The following is a 23094-nucleotide window of genomic DNA, read 5'->3' as shown; positions in this document are numbered from 1 at the left end:
GAATGCTAATGAGGTGTGAAGATGGTTATTAGCTCAGCCACTTGGATTTCAAGAAGAATATAATCTCAAATATTAAAGATACTTATTATAGGAAAGATAGCATGGTTTAGCTAGGTATAATCATTGGCTGTTTCATTATATGTGACATTTTTTCTTAAAAGGGTGGCTGATGGTGAGGGGAAAAGACATATTACACCATCAAGAAGAAGAAGAAGAGTTGGTTTTTATAGGCCGATTTTCCCTACCTTTCAAGGAGAATCAAAGTGGGCTACAATTTCCTTCTCTTCCTCTCCCCACAACAGACACCTTGTGAGGTAGGTGAGGCTGAGAGAGTTCGACTCAGCCAATCTAGACATGCAAAGACCTGGACAGGAATGATTTGTATGTAAAGGCCTTTGTGTGGTTGTAAGGCAAATATGCCCTGACCTGGATAGCCCAGGCTAGCCTGATCTCATCAGATCTCAGAAGCTAAGCAGGATCAGCCCTGGTCAGTATTTGGATGGGAGACCTCCAAGGAATACCAGGGTCGTGATGTGGAGGGGCAGGCCTAAAGAAGTGGCTGTAAGTAGCAAGTCTTCAGTAGGAAAAGGATGACAAAGATCTGATTTAAAAGGAATACAGAATTTATTGAGGGATTTGGTACAATAGTGTGTGTGTGGGAGTTATCCTAAGCAAATACTAGCAGCACTAAACCAAAGCGCAGACACATTCCTTATCCCAATTAATATAGTGACAATTTACAAATATTCAGCAGAGCTACCCCAGTCTGGAGTAGGAGTTAATCCTTGAGCTAAAAGTGTGGAAAATGGGGATCAGTGGTTTGGAAAATCGGGGTTGATAGATGAGGAGGAGAGCAAAGATTACCTGTCCTATTCTGCAAAGAAATCAGATGGAAGGGAGAGGGATCCAGTGTGTGTTGGGAATCTGTTGTTCATTTGGTATCCAGGATCAGTATGGTTGCCAACTGCCAGGTAGTGGCAGGAGATCTCCTGCAAATTCAACTGATCTCCAGCCGATAAGAGATCAGATCACCTGGAGAAAAATGGCCCCTTTGGCAATTGAACTCTATGGCATTGAAGTCCCTCCCCTCCCCAAACCCTGCCCTCCTCGGGCTCCGCCCCCAAACCTCCCGCCGGTTGAGAAGAGGGACCTGGCAACCCTAAAGATCAGAGACTCTCTTTCCTGGTTCTAAAGCCAGGTTAGTTATACTGTTTTGGGCCCATAATAAAATGGTTTTTTTTCAGGAAACAAAAGATTACGACAGATGATAAAGGAATACTTGAGAGTAATAAAGAGAAAACTATAGAACTGATAGATTCCTTTGAAATCTGGTGTTGGAGGAGAGTGTTACGGATACCATGGACTGCCAAAAAAAAAAAAAAAATCAGTGGGTTTTAGATTAAATCAAGCCTGAACTGACCCTAGAAGCTAAAATGACTAAACTGAGGCTGTCGTATTTTGGTCGCGTCATGAGACAACAAGAGTCACTGGAAAAGATAGTCATGCTAGGAAAAGTTGAGGGCAGCAGGAAAAGAGGAAGACCCAACAAGAGATGGATTGACTCAATAAAGAAAGCCACAGCCCTCAGTTTGCAAGATCTGAGCAAGGCTGTCAAAGATAGGACATTTTGGAGGACATAGATTCATAGGGTTGCCATGAGTCAGAAGCGACTTGACGGCACTTAACACACACACAAACAGCATCAGGAAGGGCAGTTTTTGATTGAATTATGATTCAAGATTACAAAAGCTGACGATGTTAAGGTGAGTCATGTATTGGGCAGGAGCTTTGGGGACAATGGGAAACTATGAGTTGAAGTTCCAGCCTGTCACTTAAGGTCGGAATTGCGTTAATGGTCAGTGATTGCGTCTCACGTAAAAGACAATACAGGGAAAGGCAGCTTTCTCTTCTTGTCTGGTGTGGCTTGATTGCTGTTGGCACACCCTGATTTCACCAACAAGGCTTCCTTGGAAGCAGTTGCTGTGGTTGTCATCCCAGGATATTCTGCTGTGTTCACCGCTGCGCAGCTCTCTGTGAGACACAAAACATGGCAGTGCTCCCCGTGTACGGTGTGTGCCTCGTGGGACTTGCTCACGGTGTTACTCTAGCAGTATATCCATTCTGGCTGGGAGGGAGGGTGTGCAGATGCAAGGGGGGCTGGCAGCAGAGAGTTCTGGAGAGCTTGAAAGTTTGCACTTTAATAAAGTTTAGCAGCTTTAATAAAAGACATGGCTTTTGTTTTTGGACAGAAATGGGATCAATATTTTGGGTGAAAATCCTGACTGAACGGAGATGGCTTACATATTTGGTGGTGGGGAAATATAAAGCTTTCAGGGCGACCAATTTTTTAGTTTGACGCCTCGCAGAGGCAGGCAATGGCAAACCACCTCTGTTAGTCTCTTGCCTTGAAAACGCTACTGGGTTGCCATAATTCGACTGCGACTTAAAGGCATATATATATATATATATATATATATATATATATATATGTGTGTGTGTGTGTGTGTGTGTGTGTGTGTGTGCACTTTTAAATATTTTATACTGTATAAAATAGATAGTATATTTAAAAGTGCATATACACACACACACACACACACACAATACATATATAGTATAAAATATTTAAAAAGTGTATATACATATACTCATGGTTTACATGGTTCATGTCTGCTGGCTAAGTCAGTGGTGTGCGTATATGTGTGTATATATATATATATATATATATATATATATATATATATATATATATATATATGTATATGCACTTTAAAAGTATGTATTGTGTGTATGTATGTGCACTTTTAAATATTTTATACTATATATATATATATTCTCTGTGTGTATATAAGTATATGCACTTTTAAATATTTTATTCTCTATATATGCATTGTGTGTGTGCATGTGCACTTTTAAATATTTTATACTATATATATTCTGTGTGTGCATATATGTGTATGCACTTTTAAATATTTTATTCTGTATATGCAGTGTGTATATGCATGTATATGCACTTTAAAAGTATTTTATACTATATATGTATTGTGTGTATGTGCACTTTTAAATATTTTATACTATATATATATTGTGTATATACGTATATGCACTTTTAAATATTTTATTCTGTATATGCATTGTGTGTATGCATGAGCACCTTTAAATATTTTATACTATATATGCATTGTGCGTATGCATGTGCACTTTTAAATATTTTATACTATATATATTGTGTGTGCATATACATATATGCATTTTTAAATATTTTATACTATATATGCAGTGTGTATATGCATGTATATGCACTTTAAAAGTATTTTATACTATATATGTATTGTGTGTATGTGCACTTTTAAATATTTTATACTATATGTGCATTGTGTGTATGCATGTGCACCTTTAAATATATATATTCTGTGTGTGCATATGTTTATTTTATGCAGTATAAAATATTTTAAAAGTGCATATACATACATATACACATACCACCGACTTAGCCAGCAGCCACAAACCCTGTAAACTGCTTGAGGATATTTCTTAGAAGGCCGCTTAACCGGGCAGCCGACCCCAGTCGTTCTTCGCGTCAATTTCCCCTCCCTTCCACGGCGTCCCAGCACATCAATATAAATGGATCGATTAATCTGAAGTCCCTCAACTCTAATTAGCCGCCTCATCCGTCAATTGGGCGGGATTACGTTCCCCGTCTGTCCAATTAGAGACCTGCCCGCTTTGTTTGAACAAGCGAAAACACAGAAAGTAGGCTCTCCTCCCCCCCCCCGCAGCTACTTTATCACGGCTAATTGGCTACTAGCCGACGTCCATTTTTCTTTTCCCCAATCAGCTTCCCTCCATCGTGCGCCGCTTCCCTCCGTCACAGTCACTCCGATTGGCGAACAACCGCGTCAATCGAACATTTTGAAACTCGCCCCGCCCGGTTCCTTCCCGCAGCCGTTAGCTGATCAACAAACCCTCCTTCCCTTTAAAACGCCGCTCTCCCAAACGTTCATATTCAAATCCTTCCAATCAGGCTCGATGGAACCGCCTCCCCACTACGGCTCTCCCCATTGGCTGCCGGCCGTCGCGGACATTGGTTGTCAACGGCTCTCCGTGAGGAGAGGACCCGAGAAGGGAGGGGGGGAGGAACGGACCCCCTCCGTTCTAACGGGCCTGATTGGGCGGCCTGGGTTCGAGAGGGGTGTGGCCGGCCGTGGCCGAGGGTTATAAAAGCGTTCGCTGGGCACCGGCCACCCTCATTAAATTGAGGGTGGCAGAGGGGGGTGGACGGCGCCCTGGAGGGGGGGGAGAAGGAAGCGGGACCCCCGGTTGCCCCCCATAAATACAAGGCAAGAGGGGGAACTTCTTAAGCGACGGGGTTTGGCGCCTGCCCAGTAGGGTTTGGGGTTGCCCGGCCGCAAGTCTAGGGGGCGAGGTTTGGAGGGGAGGGGGGTTAAGTAAGGTGTTTGATCCCAAGAGATCAACTGCAGAGTGAGGCGCATATGTGATCCCTCCGAAGATCACGCTTAGACGGTGTTAACTCTGCAGCCTCTGGTGCAGACCCAGCACAATGGTGAGTGGCTTTTGGCTCGGTGTTCTCCACCTGTTTGAATGTTCTCCTTTCCTCATGGGACCCCCTATAGAATTTGGGGGGGGGTTGTGGTATCGGGCTGGTGACCTTCCATGGAGATGAGTAGCCTGGGATGCTTTGTGCCTCGGTACACAGATTTAGGGATCTTTCGTCTTTGTGCATGCTTATTTAAAATGCAGTTGAGGAAAGGAAGAGAGCTCTTGCTTAGGGGACCTTTTCATGGAATGGGGGAGTGGGTGGGATCTGGGAACTGGCATCGTGGTCTGCTAAATTGCTATGTGGGTTCCCAGTGTTAAGGCTTCAGGGCTTGGATTGCCAAAGAGAATTGAGATCTCCGATGTTATCATGCGCTGGGATCTCGTAATCCAGGTAAGGTGCTAGTGTTGCTCTGTGCTTGAGTTCCAGGTATAGAGTTTAATGGTGAAGAGGCCTGGGTTCTCAGAAGGGCAGGTGGAGAAGACCTTGCCACCCTTCTCGGGAGAATCTCTGAAATCCCTTGAGGGTGAAAGGGATTTTTAACTTTGCTGCGCAAAATAACTACCTTAAAGAACCCCCTTTAAAATCGAAGAGTGGGTGTAACTAGGCCTGAATCTCCGGGAAGGGGGATGAAAAGTATTCTGTTTTGGAGGAAGGCCTGGATCTCTTTGCACATTAAAAAAACCCCACAGGCAATTCAAACCTCGTTTGGGGAATGTCAACAAAGTATTGCATACTTGGAAGAAGTTTAGCATCTCTCTCCCCTCTCATCATATGTTACCCCCATTTTATTCAATATTCCTTCGTTGCTCCTTCATCCCTAGATATGTGGCATGTCAACAGTATAAATGTTTTTGATAAGGCGTCATATACTTACTGGAGAATTTTAGATTTTATGGTGCAAACAGGGTAAGTCGTTGCTTCTAGTAGTGGTCAGATTGGCTTTTCTAAACGTTCTTAGTTAGATGCCTGATTAGGCTCACATTTGTTGAAGTATATTTTCTAACGTCTCTGAGTGTAAAAGTTGAACTTTTCCCCTTTTTGTCAGTTTGCTGCTTTTGTGCATGTCTTGCTCTCCTCACCATCTTCTCTTTGGCACAAGGCATTTTCTTTAGGCCTTTCTGTTCTTTTCCTCTCTTTAAACAACATGCCATTGCTTTGTCGAGTACTGTTGAACTATTCTGCTATATAGTTTCTCAAGTTCTGTTTATTTATTTATTTGAAACATTTATCAGCTGCCTTTTGTTGCAGAACTCAAGGAAGTTTACAATGTAAATAAAATGATTATGAAAACACTGTAAAAACAAGCTGGATTAAAAATTATGAAAACACATTAAAGGTCACAATTTAAAAACTTCTGTTAGGACTTCCCTTAAATTTAAAAAAAAACTAAATCTAATGCAGTCCTAAATAAAGCTGTCTTCAGTTTGGGCAGGTGGATAGATTTTTGTTAGTTAGGGATTTCTAGTTAAAGGGCATTTGAGGCAGTTATTTTAGTGCCTGGACAGTTTTACATTTTATGTTTTTCTTAGTGAAAAGTGTTTTCCCCTCCCCTTATTCAGTGCAAAACCTTTTCCACTGGTAAACTCTTTCGCCAATCAGTTTTGAACGATTTTTATAGAAAACCAAGGCCTTTTACCTTTAGGTTTTGGGGTGCAGTGAGGGCTTCCCATTTTAAAACAGCATTGTTTTAAGGTGGATGACTCCAGCAAGTCTTTTTGGGGGGAGGAGGGACTTTTGTCCTGACTTGAATCTAGTTTAGGCCTTGAGATTCCAAAAGTGCACACTTTTGCCAGTGCCTTTTAAAACCATCCCCTCTCTACGGAGACCAGCACCAGCTTAGACCTTTGCGTGTTTTGCAGTACATGTTTTCCAGTGCGTTTAATTGTAAACTCTCTCACGGGAGGAACCTTTTGCAAGCGGGGGGGGGGGGGGCTCATGCAGCGGAAGGCTTTTCATGCAGGCAGCATGAAAAATGTGCTTCCATGATAATTCAGAATCCATTGGAGGCTTCTTTGCTCTTTGTTTGGGAAGGAAGGGGAGGGTTAACATTTCCACAGAAGAAGCCATATGTGTGTCTGCTGAGTCCTGTATGCTATTTTCCTCCTTGCTAGTGAGTTTTTCTCGTCAGTAGGCTCTTGGCTGTTGATATACTCTGTTTCCACTTTCCTCCAAACAGGTGCTAGAATAGACCAGAATCCACTGGTCAGAGGCCAAGATGATATGTTTGTTGCCCAGTTTGTGTCTATGATAATGCTTTACTGTTGGAATGCCAATCAGAAGCAGTTCTATACCATTGATGGGATCGGAAGGGTTTTTTAGGCTTGTGGGAGGTACTCTGTAGTGGAATCTGATTTGCATCGCTGTTTGAAGATCCCAAGAAAATGAGCTGTATGGGCACAGTGAGCAGCGATCTATCAATCAATCTTTATTTTACGGTCATTTGACCAAAAATAGAACACATCTAATCGAGAGTGACATAAATTTGTAATAGAACAGTATCGGTCAATCAAAGTCCACAAAATAAAATATCAATAAATCCCATATCTAAAAAGGTAAGCAAGCTAGCTTCTAAAGTGGTCTGTCACTCTGAAAAATTCCTTTTTGGCCTGCACGGAAAGTTTCTCGAGTACAGCATCCTTTAGTGGTCACCGCAAAAGATTCTGGGATGGAATAATTTTAAGGCAACCTTTCTGCCTGGTCACCTGCAGTGAATAAGAGTTGCTTTTAGGTGGCCAGGCAGGGAAGTCTCTAAACAGGAAAAAAGTATTTGTGTTCCTTTTTGCCGTGGCTGGTGATCTGCCTCGCTGAATTTTACAGTGGCCTAAGTGGGCTAGTGGGGAAAAAATTGGGCTACATTGGTTTAAACCTCGCTGCTGTGGATCTTACCAAAGCAAAGCATTGAACCCAAATGGAGTAGAAGAGAGATGGTGATAAAGAAAAGCAGTTTGCTTCTTTTCAGTGGGGGGTAGACAGCATGCAAATAGCCATCGGTTCTTTCTAGTTAGATTTTTTTTTTTGTTAGTACTAAAATTGGAGCAGAGGCTGGAAATGGCTGTTCAGGGTTTTTTAAATTAAGGTCGCCCTTCAGTGAAATGAAAGCACAGTGGTGAAAATGCCCACCCGCAAATACGTGGAAAGTTGAAGAGCTGCCCAGGATTTTTCGACTCGGGCCTCACAGAAGTGCAAGGGGTTTCCTTCCGTGAGTGTTTGGCTTGTGTGCCAACATTGGTTAGCCGTGTGGGTCAATTGTTTCCTTCTGAAAGGATGCAAATAGGTACTGACAGGTGTCCAAGGACTGGTAAATAGTATGGGGGGGGGGATGAGTCCTCTGTTCCCCAAGGAGAATCCTTCAGGGAGAGTGGGAACAGACTTCAGGCAGGCCAACTCCCCTCCTCTGTTAATCTTATGGTGCGTTCCAGGCTATATTGGAATGTGGGATCTTCCCTCAAACTGAGGGGTTGAATTTCTGTTATTTAGGAAGCTTTTGCCTTGCAGGGTTTGGGGGAATTGCATGTGAAGAATCTTGAGCCGTTGACTTGGGTGGTGAGATGGTGGCAGAAGGCAGGGAGGTTATGCTGAGCCTGCTTCTGATTTCTCCTCTTTTAAATGGGGGGGGGGGACTGCAGCAGCATTATGCAATGGCAAAACACCTCTGCTCATACTGAACCAGACCCTTGGTCCATCAAAGTCAGTATAGTCTACTCAGTCCAGCAGCGGCTCTCCAGGGTCTCAGGCAGGGGTCTTTCACATCACTTATTTGTCTAGTCCCTTTAACTGGAGATGCCGGGGATTGAACCTGGGACCTTCTGCATGCCACGCAGATGCTCTACCTCTGAGCTACTGTCTGTTTCATGAAATGCCCATGGTTAACGCAAAGTAGAATCCAATTGATGCACCATTCTCTTCTTTCGACTCCTCCAAGGAAGTCTCAATGGAAAATAGTTTTGGGCTCTCTGTGTATTCAGGTGGACATCAGGTGTGCTCAGAAAGGGTCCTCCTTTTTTGTCTGTTTGCCCGTTCTGACTAGGGCTAGCAACAACCTGGAGGGGAGAAAAATGTCCTCACTGCTTAATGGGGTTTTATTAGGTGGGCTGATGTTAGTTTCCCTCCTGCCATGAAAAAACGTCACCTATCTATTTCTATACATTGAGCCTCTGTTAAAGGGGTAGGTCATTTCCTCCAATTATTGGCAACCTTAGTTCTGGCACCAGCGTTGGTCACAGTTATTTAATTTTTTTATTAAATTGCAAAGGGAAGATCAAAAGGAAAACCAAAAAAGTTCAATGCCTGTTGGGCTCTCTGCTGATGTCATTTGCACGGAGGTCAGCTGAGCTCCGTCATGCCTGCTTCCTGAGGAGCTGTTGTAGATATTTGGCGGTTCCGAGCAGAAGTCCATTCAGCTGACAGCCACTTTCCCCCTCCTTCATCTCTTTTCTCCAGAATTCCAATGTGGAAAATCTGCCTCCCCACGTAATCCGACTCGTGTACAAGGAAGTCTCTGCCCTGACGTCGGACCCGCCCGAGGGCATCAAGGTGTTCCCCAACGAGGAGGATATTACAGATGTGCAGGTCACCCTTGAGGGACCAGGTAAGATGGGATGGCTCAGGTTTTCTCTTTAAATGCTACAGGAACGAGAGCAGAGGTGTCGAACTCAATTGTTACAAGGGCCAGATATGACATAAAGGCCACTTGGTCAGGCTGGGCTGTGCCTCGATCTGGGCTGTGCCTCGGCCTGTGGGATTTTACCTTCAAGGGGCTATTCTAGCTTTTGGGTGAGGAGCTCCCCCTTGTGGCTCTGTGGAAAACCAGGCCTGGAGACTTGCAATGTACAGGAATGGGAAAGGGCTTTGTTAAGGGGCGTGGAGGTGGTGTTTGTGTGTGTGTCTTCCACAGAGAGCATAAAAGTGCAGGAAAAAGAAATGCAGAATTGGGCCCACCTTATTCAGTATAGCCCCTGCAGTAGTTAAATCTTTCCAAGGAGCCCAGCAAACGAGCAGGGTTTGAAGGCAGTAGCTTCTGCGTCTTCCCCTCAAGCAGATAATATTAAGATATACTGCCTCTGAACATGGGAATTCCATTTAGCTGTCATAGTTAATAACCTTTTCCTCTGTTACTTAGTTGGATCTCCTTTTACAGCTGTCTAAACCAGTGGTCCTCACAACAACTGGCAGCAGTTAATTCCATAAATTATGCAGTCTCGTAGTGTTTCTTCCGATTGGTTTCAAATCCATTGCCTTCCAATTTAATGGGACAGGAAAAAACCTGTCCCCTTTGTTGTACCACGTTTGATTTCTGTCTAGCACATTTGCATCCCACCCTTCCTCCAAGGAATTTGGCTGCTTCTGCTGCATTTTACCCCACAACAACCCTGTGAGGTGGGTCAGGCTGAGAGAATGACTTGCCAAAGGTCACCCAGTGAGTTCTATGGCAGACCAAGCTGGCTCTCCCAGATCCCAATCTGATGTTTTAACCGTTACATCACACCGCTAAATGAAAAAGCCCTAACGTTTTCCTCTAGGTGTTCTACTCCCTTAATCATCTTTGTCTGTTTCTGCAATGTTCATGCTCTATATTATCTTCCCTTTGATTTAATGGCCAGAATTGTGCACAGTATTCCAAACTTGGCGGCAGGGAAGATCCATGGTTCATGATCAGGGTTCCTGTGTTCTCTGGGAGAGTTTGATCCTTTAATCTCCTTCCGCAAGGCCAACCAGAGACTTGCATTTCATGAGCTGCAAAAGTGTCCTTGTAGCTGGGACAGACAGTATGGAACGGGCTTATAGAGGAACAAATATTCCAGAACCAGACTGCCGCCATAAGTCCTAGCTGTTAAGGGCTGTTGAATTACTGAAAAGATGGCCTGTTAACAAGACAGTTCCCCTCTGCTCCAGAGGATTTGTTCTGAAGATGTTCCGCTGAAACTATCAGAGTTCTCGCTCTGGGAGAGGAGGCCATCTTAAGAGTGGGTGTTTCCTCTTCCTCTTGTTCCGGGAGGCAGGACCTAAAAACTTAAACTGCCTATCCCTGGAGGGAACGCCCCCGCCCTTTTCAGTCTTGTTCCTGCCTCGTCCGGGAGAGCAGTGTAATCACGGCTCTCTTCCTTTGAGCTATTTCTAAAATTCTTATCTCTAATTTCTATATTTCTATCCTGTTCTATTCCATATTCTAACCTATATAAAAAAAAAAAAAAAAAAAAAAAAACTTTTTCTTCCTTCTGTCTCTGTCTGTCTTGAGGCTAGGTGCAGAACAGTTTTGTGGCTCCTTCCCGCCAAAACAAAATGGCGTCCGAACAATCGGACAATTACATTTCTGAGGGGGATTTGGTCCCGGAATTACTCCAGGCTATGCCGGTTGACCGGGACTTGCCTTCAAACAGTCACTCTAGTGACTCAAAAGGCAAATTAAAGAAATCTTCTACGAAGCGCAAGAGAGGCTCCTCTCATCAAGGCAGCGCAAAACGCCTCCTCTCCGCCGCTCGCGCCCGCGCATCAGCTGCGGCTGCGGCAACACCGAAAGGAAAAGACAAGGGCTCCGGAGCCGGGAACAGCCGGGGGAAAACAACGGCTTCGGCCGCTATCCCCTCCACAAGCGGACGATCCGCAGATGAGGCTGTTGGCGTCTCGCCACCCAAGAATCCCGTGCTGGCCGCGCCTGAGACTGGTGATGTACTCCCCCCCCCCTTACCCTCCCAATCGGTGGCAAGCGAAATTGCTCTTTTAAGAGCGGAGTTGGCGTCTTTAATTAGAGACGCGTTCTCAGATGGGCTAAGAGCAGTTCAACTCCCCTCCCCCCCTCCTTCAATCAGTGGAATGCAAGCCCCAAATCTTAAGGTACCCGACCCTCGGGCAACTACTCAGTCGGGAGGTGGGGATCCGCGCACGTCACAGGCTGGCGGCGGATGGCCCACCAAAGCAGCCTTAAAGGCTAACTCTGCCTCTCAGCCCCAACAGTTAGAACAGGCGACTTCGCCTTTCTCATCTGATAATGACCTTTCAGACAGGGAGGAGGGTGAGTTTTCTGAAGGGGAAGAGCCTACGCCCCAGCCTACCAAGCAGACTAGACTTTTTGAGGCTGAGGAATTTCAACCCTTCTTAGCAAAAGCATTAGCAGCTCTTGACCTGACTGATGACTCAAACCCTTCCCAAGAAAAGAAAAAAGGGGCAAAAGAATTTTTCCATATGCATAATGTTACTGATAGAGTGGTTCCTGTGCCAGATTATTTTCTATCTCTGTTGCAGGGGGAATGGGAGAAACCAATGGGGGGGAAACAATTCCCTCAAATTACTAAAAAGCTATATAATGTGGCCCCTACTGCTTCTGAGTTACTAAAACTCCCCCTAGTGGAAAGCCCCATTACTGCCTTACATTCTTCTGATGCAGTCACAGAAGAGGGCCTAGTTTCCATAAAGGATCCAGCTGATAGAAAGACTGAACTGGCCTGTAAAAAATCCCATGAGGCCTCAGCCCTGGCCATTAGCTCATCCATCACATCCGCCTTAGTATCCAGAGCAGCTATAGTCTGGACTAGAAAATTAGCTAAGCTCATTCCAGAGGAAGACAGAAGTGCTATGGAAGGAGTTTCTAGAATCTTGAAGGCTGTATCCTTCCTGGCTGACTCCACTCTTGACACTATGTGCTTCTCTGCACGGGCACTAGCTACTGCAGATGCAGCTAGGAGAGGCTTATGGTTGCGGCCATGGCAAGCCGAACATAGATCCAAATCAGTACTGATGGGATACCCCTACCAGGGCAAGAAACTGTTCGGGGAAAAGTTAGAAGAAATATTAGTCGAATCTAAGGACAAGAAAAAGTACCTACCCAGAAGCCTACGTAAGGATTCTAAGGGATTCTCTAACCCTACTTCCTTTCGTCCCTTTCACCCGTACTCAAGATACAGGCAAGAACAGAGAAGAGGCCAGTGGAGCTACAACAGGGGTTCCTTTCGTAGAGGGGGGCGCTTCTCTAGGAACTCCAGATCTAGCAATTTTCAAAATGACAAAGGAGACAAGTCCTTTCGTCAACCTAGACAGTGACGCCAAACGCGAACCTGTGGGGGGCAGGCTCAGCCTATTCCACAACCAATGGTCTACCTCCCATCCAGACCATTGGGTTTTACAGATAGTGACCCACGGCTACCGAATTCAGTTTTCCAAGTTACCAAGAGATCGACTGGTGGTGTCCCCTGTGTCCCGTCAATCGGACAAGAGACTCAGAACATTGGCAGCAATTCAACACCTTTTGGAAATAAAGGCAATAGAATATGTGGACCCATCGGAACAATCGTTGGGCATATATTCAGTGTTCTTTACCGTGCCAAAGAGAGACGGAGGATGGCGAGCCATCCTCGATTTGAAGTACCTGAACAAACACGTAACATACAGACGATTCAGGATGGAGACCTTAAACTCCATAGCAGAAGCCTTAAGACCCGGAGACTTCCTGTCCTCTGTGGACTTAACAGAGGCCTACCTGCACATCGCCATTCATCCGGATCACAGACGATTTCTCAGGTTCCTGCACCACGGTCGCCATTACCAGTTCAAGGCACTTCCCTTCGGGTTAGGGTCAGCTCCTCGGGTCTTCACCAAGGTCCTGGTGACCTTGGTCGCCTTAGCACGTCAAGAGGGCGTAAGAATCCATCCCTACCTCGACGACATCCTAATCTGCTCGTCCTCAGAAGAACAAAGCGTCCAACACACAAGAATGGTTCTACAACTATTACACAACCACGGCTTTCTAATCAACCAAAAGAAAAGCCATCTCCAGCCCTCTCGACATCTACGACATCTAGGAGTGTACATCAACACCAACAACAACTCCTTCGTCTTACCTCCAGACAAAATTCAAAAAATCTGCGCTCTGGCAAAAACAACTATACAAGCTACCACAGTTCGCCTCATGACCCTGGCCAAACTACAGGGTCTGATGATTTCCTGCATCCCTGCAGTGCAGTGGGCACGCCTCCACTCCAGGCCTCTGCAGTGGTTCCTAAAAATCTATCAGAAGGACATCCTGATAAAGAGGAACAAATCCCTGCTTCTCTCCTCAGCGACAAGGCGCAGTCTCAAGTGGTGGACCTTCCCAGAAAATCTACAGAAAGGGGTTTGCTACATACGACAGCCTCCAATTCAGCTGTTCACGGATGCATCTCTCAAAGGCTGGGGAGCCACTCTGAAGAGTATTCCAGCTCAAGGCACTTGGTCAACACAAGAACAGCGGATGAACATCAACGCTCTAGAGATCCGGGCAATTTACTATGCCCTCCGGCACTTCAAGCATCATCTATCAGGGAAGGACGTACTGGTGAGAACGGACAATGTGGCGGCGAAAGCTCACCTGAACAAACAGGGGGGCTCTCGATCATCTACGCTACACCAAGAAGCTCTAAGGATTCTGTTCTGGGCGGAGTCCAATCTATGCTCCATAACAGCAGAACACATTCAGGGAGTCCTCAATGTAGACGCAGACTGGCTCAGCAGACAAAATCTCAACGAAGCAGAGTGGTCCCTGAATCGCGAAGTCTTCCAACTACTGACAGTCCAGTGCGGCACGCCCATAGTAGATCTCTTTGCGTCGAACAAAAACCATCAGCTCCCAAGATATTACACCAGATATGTCCAGACAGGAGCGGAGCAGACAGATGCGCTCACAACACCATGGCCACCGGGGCTGCTATATGCCTTCCCTCCATTCCCACTCCTTCCCAGAGTCCTCAGGCGAATCAACTTGCTTCAAGCCACAGTCATCCTGGTGGCTCCTTATTGGCCGCGTCGCCCATGGTTCCCCACTCTGCTAGAAATGTCCATCACAAAACCATGGACGCTTCCACTTCGACCGGATCTCCTCCTTCAGGGACCAATCCATCATCCAGATCCAGGTTGGTACAAGCTGACCGCCTGGGTATTGAGAGGAGTCGCCTCCTAAAGCTGGGATACGACACAGAAATAACAGAAACTATCCTTGCTGCTCGAAGACCTTCTACAAAACGAATTTATAACACCACGTGGAAGGCATTCGTTAGATGGTGCCAGAGGAAGCACGTTGACCCCATCAAACCACACGTTTCTAAAATATTGGCCTTTTTACAAGACGGTCGAAGACAGAACTTGTCCCCTGCCACATTACGCCGTCAGCTGTCAGCAATTGCCACTATTGTTCCTAAAGTATCAGGCTACACCTTAACTAGACATCCACATATTAAGGCTTTTCTAAGGGGACTTACTCTGGTTTCTCCTCCGGTTAAACACAGATTCCCTACCTGGAGCCTACATACGGTCTTAACGGCCCTTACACGACCTCCCTTTGAGCCACTAAAGTCTATCACCTTAAGCTGTCTAAGAATGAAAACTCTATTTCTAACAGCAGTCACGTCAGCCAGGCGGGTCTCAGAATTAGGGGCCCTATCCATCAGACCGGGTCTTTGTACATTCCACAAAGACAAAGTAGTCCTTGCTCCTGACCCTTCCTTTATCCCTAAAGTCAACTCCAAATTTCACAGACATCAGGATGTAGTTCTTCCCTCTTTCTGTCCAAATCCAAAAGCGCCACAAGAGAGAATCTGGCATACCTTAGATCTCAGACGAGCCCTGCGCATCTACATTGCCCGTACAGAACACATCAGAGTATCTGATGCCCTCTTCATTAATCTGTCAGCTCCAAACAAGGGTAAACCCATGTCCCGCACTTCCATCAGTCGCATTATTACTCAATGCATCTCTCAGGCTTACAAAGCGGCAAAAATACCAGTACCTGCTGGCCTAACAGCCCACTCAGTCAGAAGCGCAGCCACATCAGCAGCCTTCGACCGCAGAGCTCCGTTAGAGGAGATTTGTAAGGCCGCTACATGGTCTTCTGTCTCTACATTTGTGAGACATTACAAAATAAATCTCTATGCCTCAGCTGATGCCGCCTTTGGCAGGCGGGTTCTTCAAAGTGTTCTCCACGACGTCTGATCCCACCCGGGCAGGGACAGCTCTTTTAAGTCCCACTCTTAAGATGGCCTCCTCTCCCAGAGCGAGAAAGAGCCTTGGTTACTCACCGTGAAGGCTTCTTCTGCTCTGGGATACGGAGGCCATCTTGCCCGCCCAGACGTCTAAGTAAATTAGGGAGAATGCTATACAAATTAGCACAAATAAAATTTGATTGGCTCAAATTAAAATGATTGGACACAGTTTTCAAGTTAGATTTACGTATAAATTTTATTTACATGATTATAGTTACAGTTACAACTATTGCATTACTATTATATCTGTTTACTGTTCTTTACTTACTGTTCTATGTTTTAACGGTTAAGCTCCTTGCTCGGAAAGTTTTTTGACTGAAAAGGGCGGGGGCGTTCCCTCCAGGGATAGGCAGTTTAAGTTTTTAGGTCCTGCCTCCCGGAACAAGAGGAAGAGGAAACACCCACTCTTAAGATGGCCTCCGTATCCCAGAGCAGAAGAAGCCTTCACGGTGAGTAACCAAGGCTCTCTTTTGCCTACTCCAGAGGTTCTGTGCAAAGGGGGAGGGAATACCCTTTTTCTCCTCCCCCTACACTTGCTTTCCATGGTCAGAAGCTTTTAAAATTTCTTTTCCTTTCTGCTTCTTTCCGAAGGTGTAGGCCTGCTTCTAAGACTTCCAGTTCACTTCCCTAATGTCAGAGCTGCACACACATGCAAACCCAATGCACTGAATTCTCTCCTAGTGTACTGAAAATCAAATTGACCAAGGCTTGCTTAGCAGCTGAGGAAGACCCGGTCAATTTCAGCATGCTGAGAGGGGTCTCTGTATCTGGTGGGAATAATATAATGCCGCGTTCATTTGACAGCTCATCAGAAGTCCCATGGATTGGGATCCTGGTATGAACCTAGGAAACCACCTTCTGTTGAATTAGACCTTTGGACTGGCAGCAGCTCTCCAGGATCTCCCTGAGATCCTTTAACTGAAGAAGAAGAGTTGGTTTTTATATGCCGACTTTCTCTACCACTTAAGGGAGACTCCAACTGGCTTACAATCACCTTCCTTTCCCCACAACAGACACCCTGTGAGGTAGGTGGGGCTGAGAGACCTGTAACTCGCCCTAGGTCACCCAGCTGGCTTCAGGTGTAGGAGTGGGGAAACAAATCCAGTTCCCCAGATTAGCCTCCGCCGCTCATGTGGAGGAGTGGGGGAATCAAACCCGGTTCTCCGGATTAGACTCCACCGGTCCAAACTACCTCTCTTAATCACTGCGCCATGCTGGAGGTGTTTCTGCATGCAAAAGCATGTGCTTTGCTGCTTTGAACCCACCCCCAACGAGTAGTCTGAAAGGGAAGAAGCCCAGTGGGGTGACTAAATCCGTCACATCAGATCGCAAGATCAACTGTGCCTGTGGGTGGCCCCAGTGCAGGCTTGGTGCAAATGTAACATTGATATTGAACGTAGGAGGACAAGTGCCGTTAACGTGCTCCTGAAGCCGTCAGAGCCATAGGGCTTATCTCATTTTGTTGTAGAAGATATAAGCAACTAACAGCACAGTTGATTAATCCATTCATTCCTGATATAGACATGCCTGCAGCTCAGTGGTTCCAAACCTTTTGGGCCACTGCCCTCTTGGTTCCTCAAACTCAACCCCAGCGCCCCCTAACCCTATCCAACAACACAGTTGAAGGGGCCCACCTTTAGCGCCCCCTTGCCTCTTAGTGCCCCTCCTAGGTAATCCCACCGCCCCCCAGGGGTGGTACTGCCCACTTTGGGAACCACTGCTGTAGCGAATAAGCTATCCTTTCTGCTGGGTGGTTGTGATCCAGCTATCTCAGTTCGTAACGAAATTAATTTGGGGCTTATTTGAATTTAAGCAACACGAGGAGAATTTAAAGACCGTGTATACTATTAAAGGAGCCCCGTGGCACGGAGTGGTAAGCTGCAGTACTGCAGTCCAAGCTCTGCTCACCACCCGAGTTCGATCCCAACGGGAGTCAGTTTCAGGTAGTCGGCTCAAGGTTGACTCAGCCTTCCAGCCTTCCGAGGTCGGTAAAATAAGTACCCAGCTTGCTGGGGGTAAAGGGAAGATGACTGGGGAAGGCAATCGCAAACCATCCCACAAAGTCTGCCAAGAAAACGTTGGGATGTGACATCACCCCATGGGTCAGGAATGACCCGGTGCTTGCACAGGAGACCTTTACCTATACCTTATATCCGTGTTGGCGAACCTATGGCACGGGTGCCACTTCCGGCACGCGTAGCCCTTTCTGCCCGCACGCACGGTTCCTCCAAGCCACTGGTCTTTCCGGCTCTGCCCCACCCCGGATGGGGGAGGCTGTAGCCCAGGGGTGGGGAACCTCCGACATGATTGGCGGTGGCCCCCGGACTCTCCCACAGAAGCTGCCGCCATTGCCGCCGCTGGAGCGTGCGCGGCCAGCCAGGCGGGTGGGAGAGCGGGGAACAGAAGCCGAGCACTCACACTCGGCATGGCCGGCGGCTTCTCCGGCGCCCTCTGGGCCTGTGCGGGCGGAGGGGCATGGCTGGTCGGTGGGTGCGAAGGAGGCGCCCTCTGCCCCACCCTGCTCGCCTCTCACAAGCCTGCTGCCGCGCCCCACCGAGTGGCAAATCCAAGGCAAAACCTCCCATGCATAAATGGCCTCTTTCTTTTTCTGTCTCCCTCTGTCCTTTTCTTTCTCTCCCTTGCTCCATTTCTTTCTCCCTTTCTCTTTTACTTTCTTTCTCTCCCTCCCTCCCTTTCTTCCCTTTCCCCCTCCCTTCCCTTCTTTCCTTCCTTCCTTCCTTCTTTCCCTCCAGCGGCTTCTCCGGCACCCTCTGGGTCTGTGCGGGCGGAGGGGCATGCAGTCCTATTCCACCTTTGAAGTGCCCACAAGCTATCCTCCAAACACCTTTCCATTTGTCTTGATATGTAGAGAGAAAACACTAAGGAACTAGTTGCCAATCTCCAGGTACTAGCTGGAGATCTGCTATTACAGGTGATCTCCAACCAATAGAGATCAGTTCCCCTGGAAAAAATTGCCACTTTGGCAATTGGACTCTATGGCACTGAAGTCCTTCCCCAAACCCCGCCCTCCTCAGGCGCCACCCCAAAAACCTCCCACTCATGGCGAAGAGGAACTTGGCAACCCTAGCCTCTCCCTCTGGGCCCCCTCTGGGGGTGGTATTCAGGTTAAATTGCCACATTGGCACTCGGCGATAAATAAGTGGGTTTTTGGTTGCAGTTTGGGCACTCGGTCTCTAAAAGGTTCGCCATCACTGCCTTATATACTAAAATTCTGCCTAGCAGTTCAGTGTGGTTAGCTCACAGCCTATTGGCTAGGAGCTGTACCATTAAAGGAAAGCGACTTGTTGAATTCAAATGCAAGCTGGTCATATTCTGGCATAACAGTATATCGATATAACACTATTAAAGTGCCAATTGAGGGGGACTATTGAAGAAATGGGCTGTGTGGAAGCCCTGTTGTTGCTGCGTTGTATTGTCTTAAATATTTTATTGTTATATTGATATGTATGTTTTGTTTTTGTTGCTGTTACCTGTCCTGAGCCTGGCCTCGGCCGGGGAGGGTGGGTTAGAAATTTAATCATTCTAACCCGTCCCCGTGTGGGATATACCATAGATAACTACAGCCACAACATACCGTAAAGAAAACAAGTGTAACATTTTGTATGCTAAGAATTTTAGCTGCCACGTCTACTGAAAATGTTTCTAGTCCTCTGTAAATAAGCTCAAGTTCAAGTTTTTTATTACAGTCCATGACCAGTATATAAATAAAGGAAACATTAATTACAAAAGGGATAACGGTAATATACAAAAATTCATTAATAAACACAGGATAGTCCTAATGGATACCAGCTAAAACTACACATGTCTGACTACAAATTGGCACTTGGACACTCTGCCTGTAAATAAGCAAAAAATTAAGAACGGAGCTGGTACAACCTCATCTAGGAACTGGTCAAGACAGGACTTCCAATAGTGAACTGAGCAACTGTAGCTTTCATCCATGGCTAGTGAGGGTTCAGTTGCCTGCAGTTCCTAAGCAGATGAAGCTGATACATTTGTACCTAATAATTTATACCAGGTGCAACGTTTTTTATTTGGGATTTTAGGGCACCTAGTTGGGTTCATAAGGGAGAAACTGGTCTCCTAAGTAGGTTTGAACCCTCTCCCAGCCGTGTGATCTTGGTTAAGCAAAAATTCTAGTGCGCGCACACGTGTCTGTTGGGCCTCTGGGCTCTCGGCCGGTGCTTCAGACCCTTCTGTCTGTATGGGTTACAGGGGGTGGGACACCCATGTTGAAAAGGCGCTGAGACCTGTTCTTTTTCTGACTGTTCGTGCTGCAGAAGGGACGCCATACTCCGGAGGCCTCTTCCGCATGAAGCTGATCCTCGGAAAGGACTTCCCAGCCAGCCCGCCGAAGGGCTACTTCCTGACCAAAATCTTCCACCCCAACGTGGGTGCCAACGGCGAGATCTGCGTGAACGTCCTCAAGAAAGACTGGAAAGCGGAACTGGGCATCCGGCACGTCCTGCTGGTGAGTGTCTGAACCAGTATATCCTGGACTAGTAGCAGTGTACGGCACAATCTACCGTAAGGTTTTCCTGGCTTGAAGAGATTTGCGCTTGGCCCATAGGCATCCAGTGAGTTTGTGGCTGAGACTTGAACCAGGATTTCCCAGCTGAAACACAGGGGTAGAGCATCTGCTTTGCATGCATGCAGAAGGTCACAGGTTCAGTCCCTGGCACTGGATCAGGTAGAAGGTAATATGGAAGACTCCTTCCTGAGGCCCTGAAGAGCTGCTGCCCGTCAGAGCAGGCAAGACCGACCTTGTCAAACCAAGGGCCTGACTCAGCGTAAGGGAGCTTCATGTGTTCGTTATATTAATCTGGGAGTGGAATCTCCTTAAAAATGGGGTGGTGTGTATACGTGTTCCCATTTCCTTCCTGACTTCATTTTGAACATGTGAAAGTGGTCTTCCCCCGAGGCAAACAGTTGGCCTGTCTTGCCCAGCAGCTAGATGAGGTGGGATCTTTCCAGCCTTGCTTCTTTATCTGGACATACATGGGACTTTTGGCATGCTCAAAGGACACATGTCCTGAAAGCACAACCGTTCTACTCACGGCACAGTGTTGTGTAATGGTTAAGAGTGGTGCACTCTAATCTGGAGAAACAGGTTTGATTACCCACTCCTCCACACGAACAGTTCAGGAGTCTGTTCACACAGTGGCCAACCAGGTGCCTCTAGGAAGCCCCCAAACAAGACAAATAGAGCACCATCCTACCTGTGTTCCAAAACACCTGATATAACAAGCATGCTCCTCTGATACTAGAGAGAATAGGTATGCATCATGACTAGTATCCATTTTAACTAATAGCCATGAATACCCCTTTCCTCCATGAATATGTCCACTCCCCTCAAAGCCTTCCAAGTTGGCAGCCATCACCACATCCTGGGGCAGGGAGTTCCACAATTTAACTACGCGTTGTGTGAAAAAACACTTCCTTTTATCTGTTTTGAATCTGTCACCCTCCAGCTTCAACAGACGACCTCGTGTTCTAGTATAATGGGAGAGGGAGAAAAACGTCTCCCTGTCCACTCTCTCTAAACCATGCATAATTTTATAGACCTCATCATGTCTCCCCTTAGCCTCCTTCTTTCCAAGCTAAACAGCCCAAATGCCCGGCCCAAGTTCTGCAACGAGATTAGCAAGTTCTTGTTGTTCAAAACACATATGCATCGTCTTTTGGGACAACTTTTTGAAAGGCTTTACAATAAGAACGATACAACGACAGAATAAACACCCATGCAGAACCAGCGTTGGAATAACCCGAAAAATGGGTGTGCTGGATCAGGCCAGTGGTCCATCTAGTCTACTGTTTCCACGCAAGTTCTCATAATTCCATTATTGTTTAAAGTTCCATTTAATTGAACAGTGAGAGCGGTTTCTCAGTGGAACAGGCTTCCTCGGGAGGTGGCAAGTGCTCCTTCCCTGGAGGTTTTTAAGAAGAGGTTAGTAATAGCGGGAGATCGCCAGCTAGTACCTGGAGGTTGGCAATCCTACTAATAAACGTTCTGACAGGCATAAGATGCCATTTTCTTACCGCCTCACCACGCATTTGTTATTTTGGAGCTCTTCTAGGTGGCGATCCTAGGTCTGGGCTTCTTAAAGAGGAGAATGTGGGGGTGGAAGTGGAGTCTAAGGAGGTGATAATAACTCCCATTGGCCTACTAATGTAGGGTCAGGAACTGGAGGCCCTAAGGTCCAATCGAGCCCCTTGTGGTATACTGGCTATCTCTCCCTGCCCTGTAATTGCCATCCCAAAGCCAGGTTAATTAAATCAAAAGAGTTTCCATCGAGACATTAGGAAGAATTTTCTAACAGAGCGGTTCATCGGTTCTTGTAGGTTATCCGGGCTGTGTGACTGTGGTCTTGGTATTTTCTTTCCTGACGTTTCGCCAGCAGTTGTGGCCGGCATCTTCAGAGGAGTAACACTGAAGGACAGTTAGAGCGGTTCCTCAGTGGGACAGGCTTCCTCAGGAGGTGGCGAGCTCTCCTTCCCTGGAGGTTTTTAAGGAGAGGCTAGATGGCCATCTGTCAGCAATGCTGATTCTATGACCTTAGGCAAATGATGAGAGGGAGGGCATCTTGGTCATCCTCTGGGCATGTACTGGGGGTCACTGGGTGTGTGTGTGGGTGGGAGGTAGTTGTAAATTTCCTGTGTTGTGCAGGGGGTTGGACTAGATTACTCTGGTGGTCCCTTCCAACTCTGTAATTCTATGACTCGGGTTGGCTGCGGCTCCGTGTTTGCGCCTGAATCTCCCATGGCTTTGGGAGCCAGGACTCCTCCGATTGCTTTCTGCTTCCGGCGGGCCCATCTGACTGTTTTTCCTTCTCATCCCTGCCGCAGACCATCAAGTGTTTGCTCATCCACCCGAACCCGGAGTCGGCCCTGAACGAGGAAGCTGGGCGCCTCCTGCTAGAGAACTATGAGGAGTATGCCTCCCGGGCCCGCCTCCTGACTGAGATCCATGCGCAGCCGTCGGCTGGCCTGCGCACCAAGGACCCCGCCGAGCCTTGCTCCTCTTCGGCGGGCGCTTCTGGGGAGGGCCCCATGGCCAAGAAACATGCCGGTGACAGGGACAAGAAGCTGGCCATCAAGAAGAAGACCGACAAGAAGCGAGCGCTGCGGCGGCTCTAGGGGACCGAGGGGGGTGGGGGCGGGTGGGAGGGGGTCTGGCACACGGGGTGGGTGGCGGGCGTGGGGCTTTCACAGGACATCCTCCCTTTCTCCTCTCTCTTCCTTTCCCGCCTGCCTTTTGAAGCTACGGTCCAACTCTGCCTCGCCCTCGTCAGGTTTTTCTTTTCCATCTTTAAGTTATTTAAATTATAAAAGCAGAGGAAATCTATTAAATGCCTTTTTTTCTAAAGGGCGGCTCTTCGTGTGCAGCGGCGCCTTCGCATGAGTCTAAGGCAGGCCCCATGTATCGGGGCCATGGTGCCCCATCTGAAAAGAGCCAGGATGGAGATTGAAAAGTCTTTAATCGTGTGTGGGGTTTGGGAGGGAGGAGGCTGT

At 47.0% G+C, this 23094-nt stretch overlaps 1 protein-coding gene across 2 annotated transcripts; it reads left to right on the top strand.

Annotated features, from left to right (window-relative positions):
* Window positions 1-4011: 4011 nt before the first annotated feature.
* UBE2S (ubiquitin conjugating enzyme E2 S) lies at window positions 4012-22948 on the top strand. 2 transcript variants are annotated; one of them, XM_056863067.1, is made up of 4 exons: window positions 4012-4101; window positions 8999-9146; window positions 19863-20053; window positions 22429-22948. In XM_056863067.1, the coding sequence occupies exons 1-4, from the start codon at window positions 4027-4029 to the stop codon at window positions 22717-22719; spliced, it is 705 nt and encodes a 234-aa protein (XP_056719045.1). In that variant the 5' UTR covers window positions 4012-4026; the 3' UTR covers window positions 22720-22948. The 2 variants fall into 2 exon arrangements, with proteins under 2 accessions (XP_056719045.1, XP_056719046.1); XM_056863068.1 differs by lacking the exon at window positions 4012-4101 and adding an exon at window positions 4543-4561.
* Window positions 22949-23094: the final 146 nt, after the last annotated feature.

This window comes from Euleptes europaea, chromosome 18 (assembly GCF_029931775.1).
Source record: "Euleptes europaea isolate rEulEur1 chromosome 18, rEulEur1.hap1, whole genome shotgun sequence".
Lineage (NCBI taxonomy): Eukaryota > Metazoa > Chordata > Lepidosauria > Squamata > Sphaerodactylidae > Euleptes > Euleptes europaea.
Note: the sequence above shows the minus strand (reverse complement) of the source record. Positions and strands in the feature narration are given on the sequence as shown.

Bases quoted from the DNA above. Each gene is read 5' to 3' on its own strand.
- UBE2S (XM_056863067.1), top strand. From the start codon at position 4,027: ATGGAACCGCCTCCCCACTACGGCTCTCCCCATTGGCTGCCGGCCGTC. The intron at 9,147-19,862 runs GTAAGATGGGAT...TTCGTGCTGCAG, and splicing joins GGTCACCCTTGAGGGACCAG to AAGGGACGCCATACTCCGGA. The intron at 20,054-22,428 runs GTGAGTGTCTGA...TCCCTGCCGCAG, and splicing joins GCATCCGGCACGTCCTGCTG to ACCATCAAGTGTTTGCTCAT.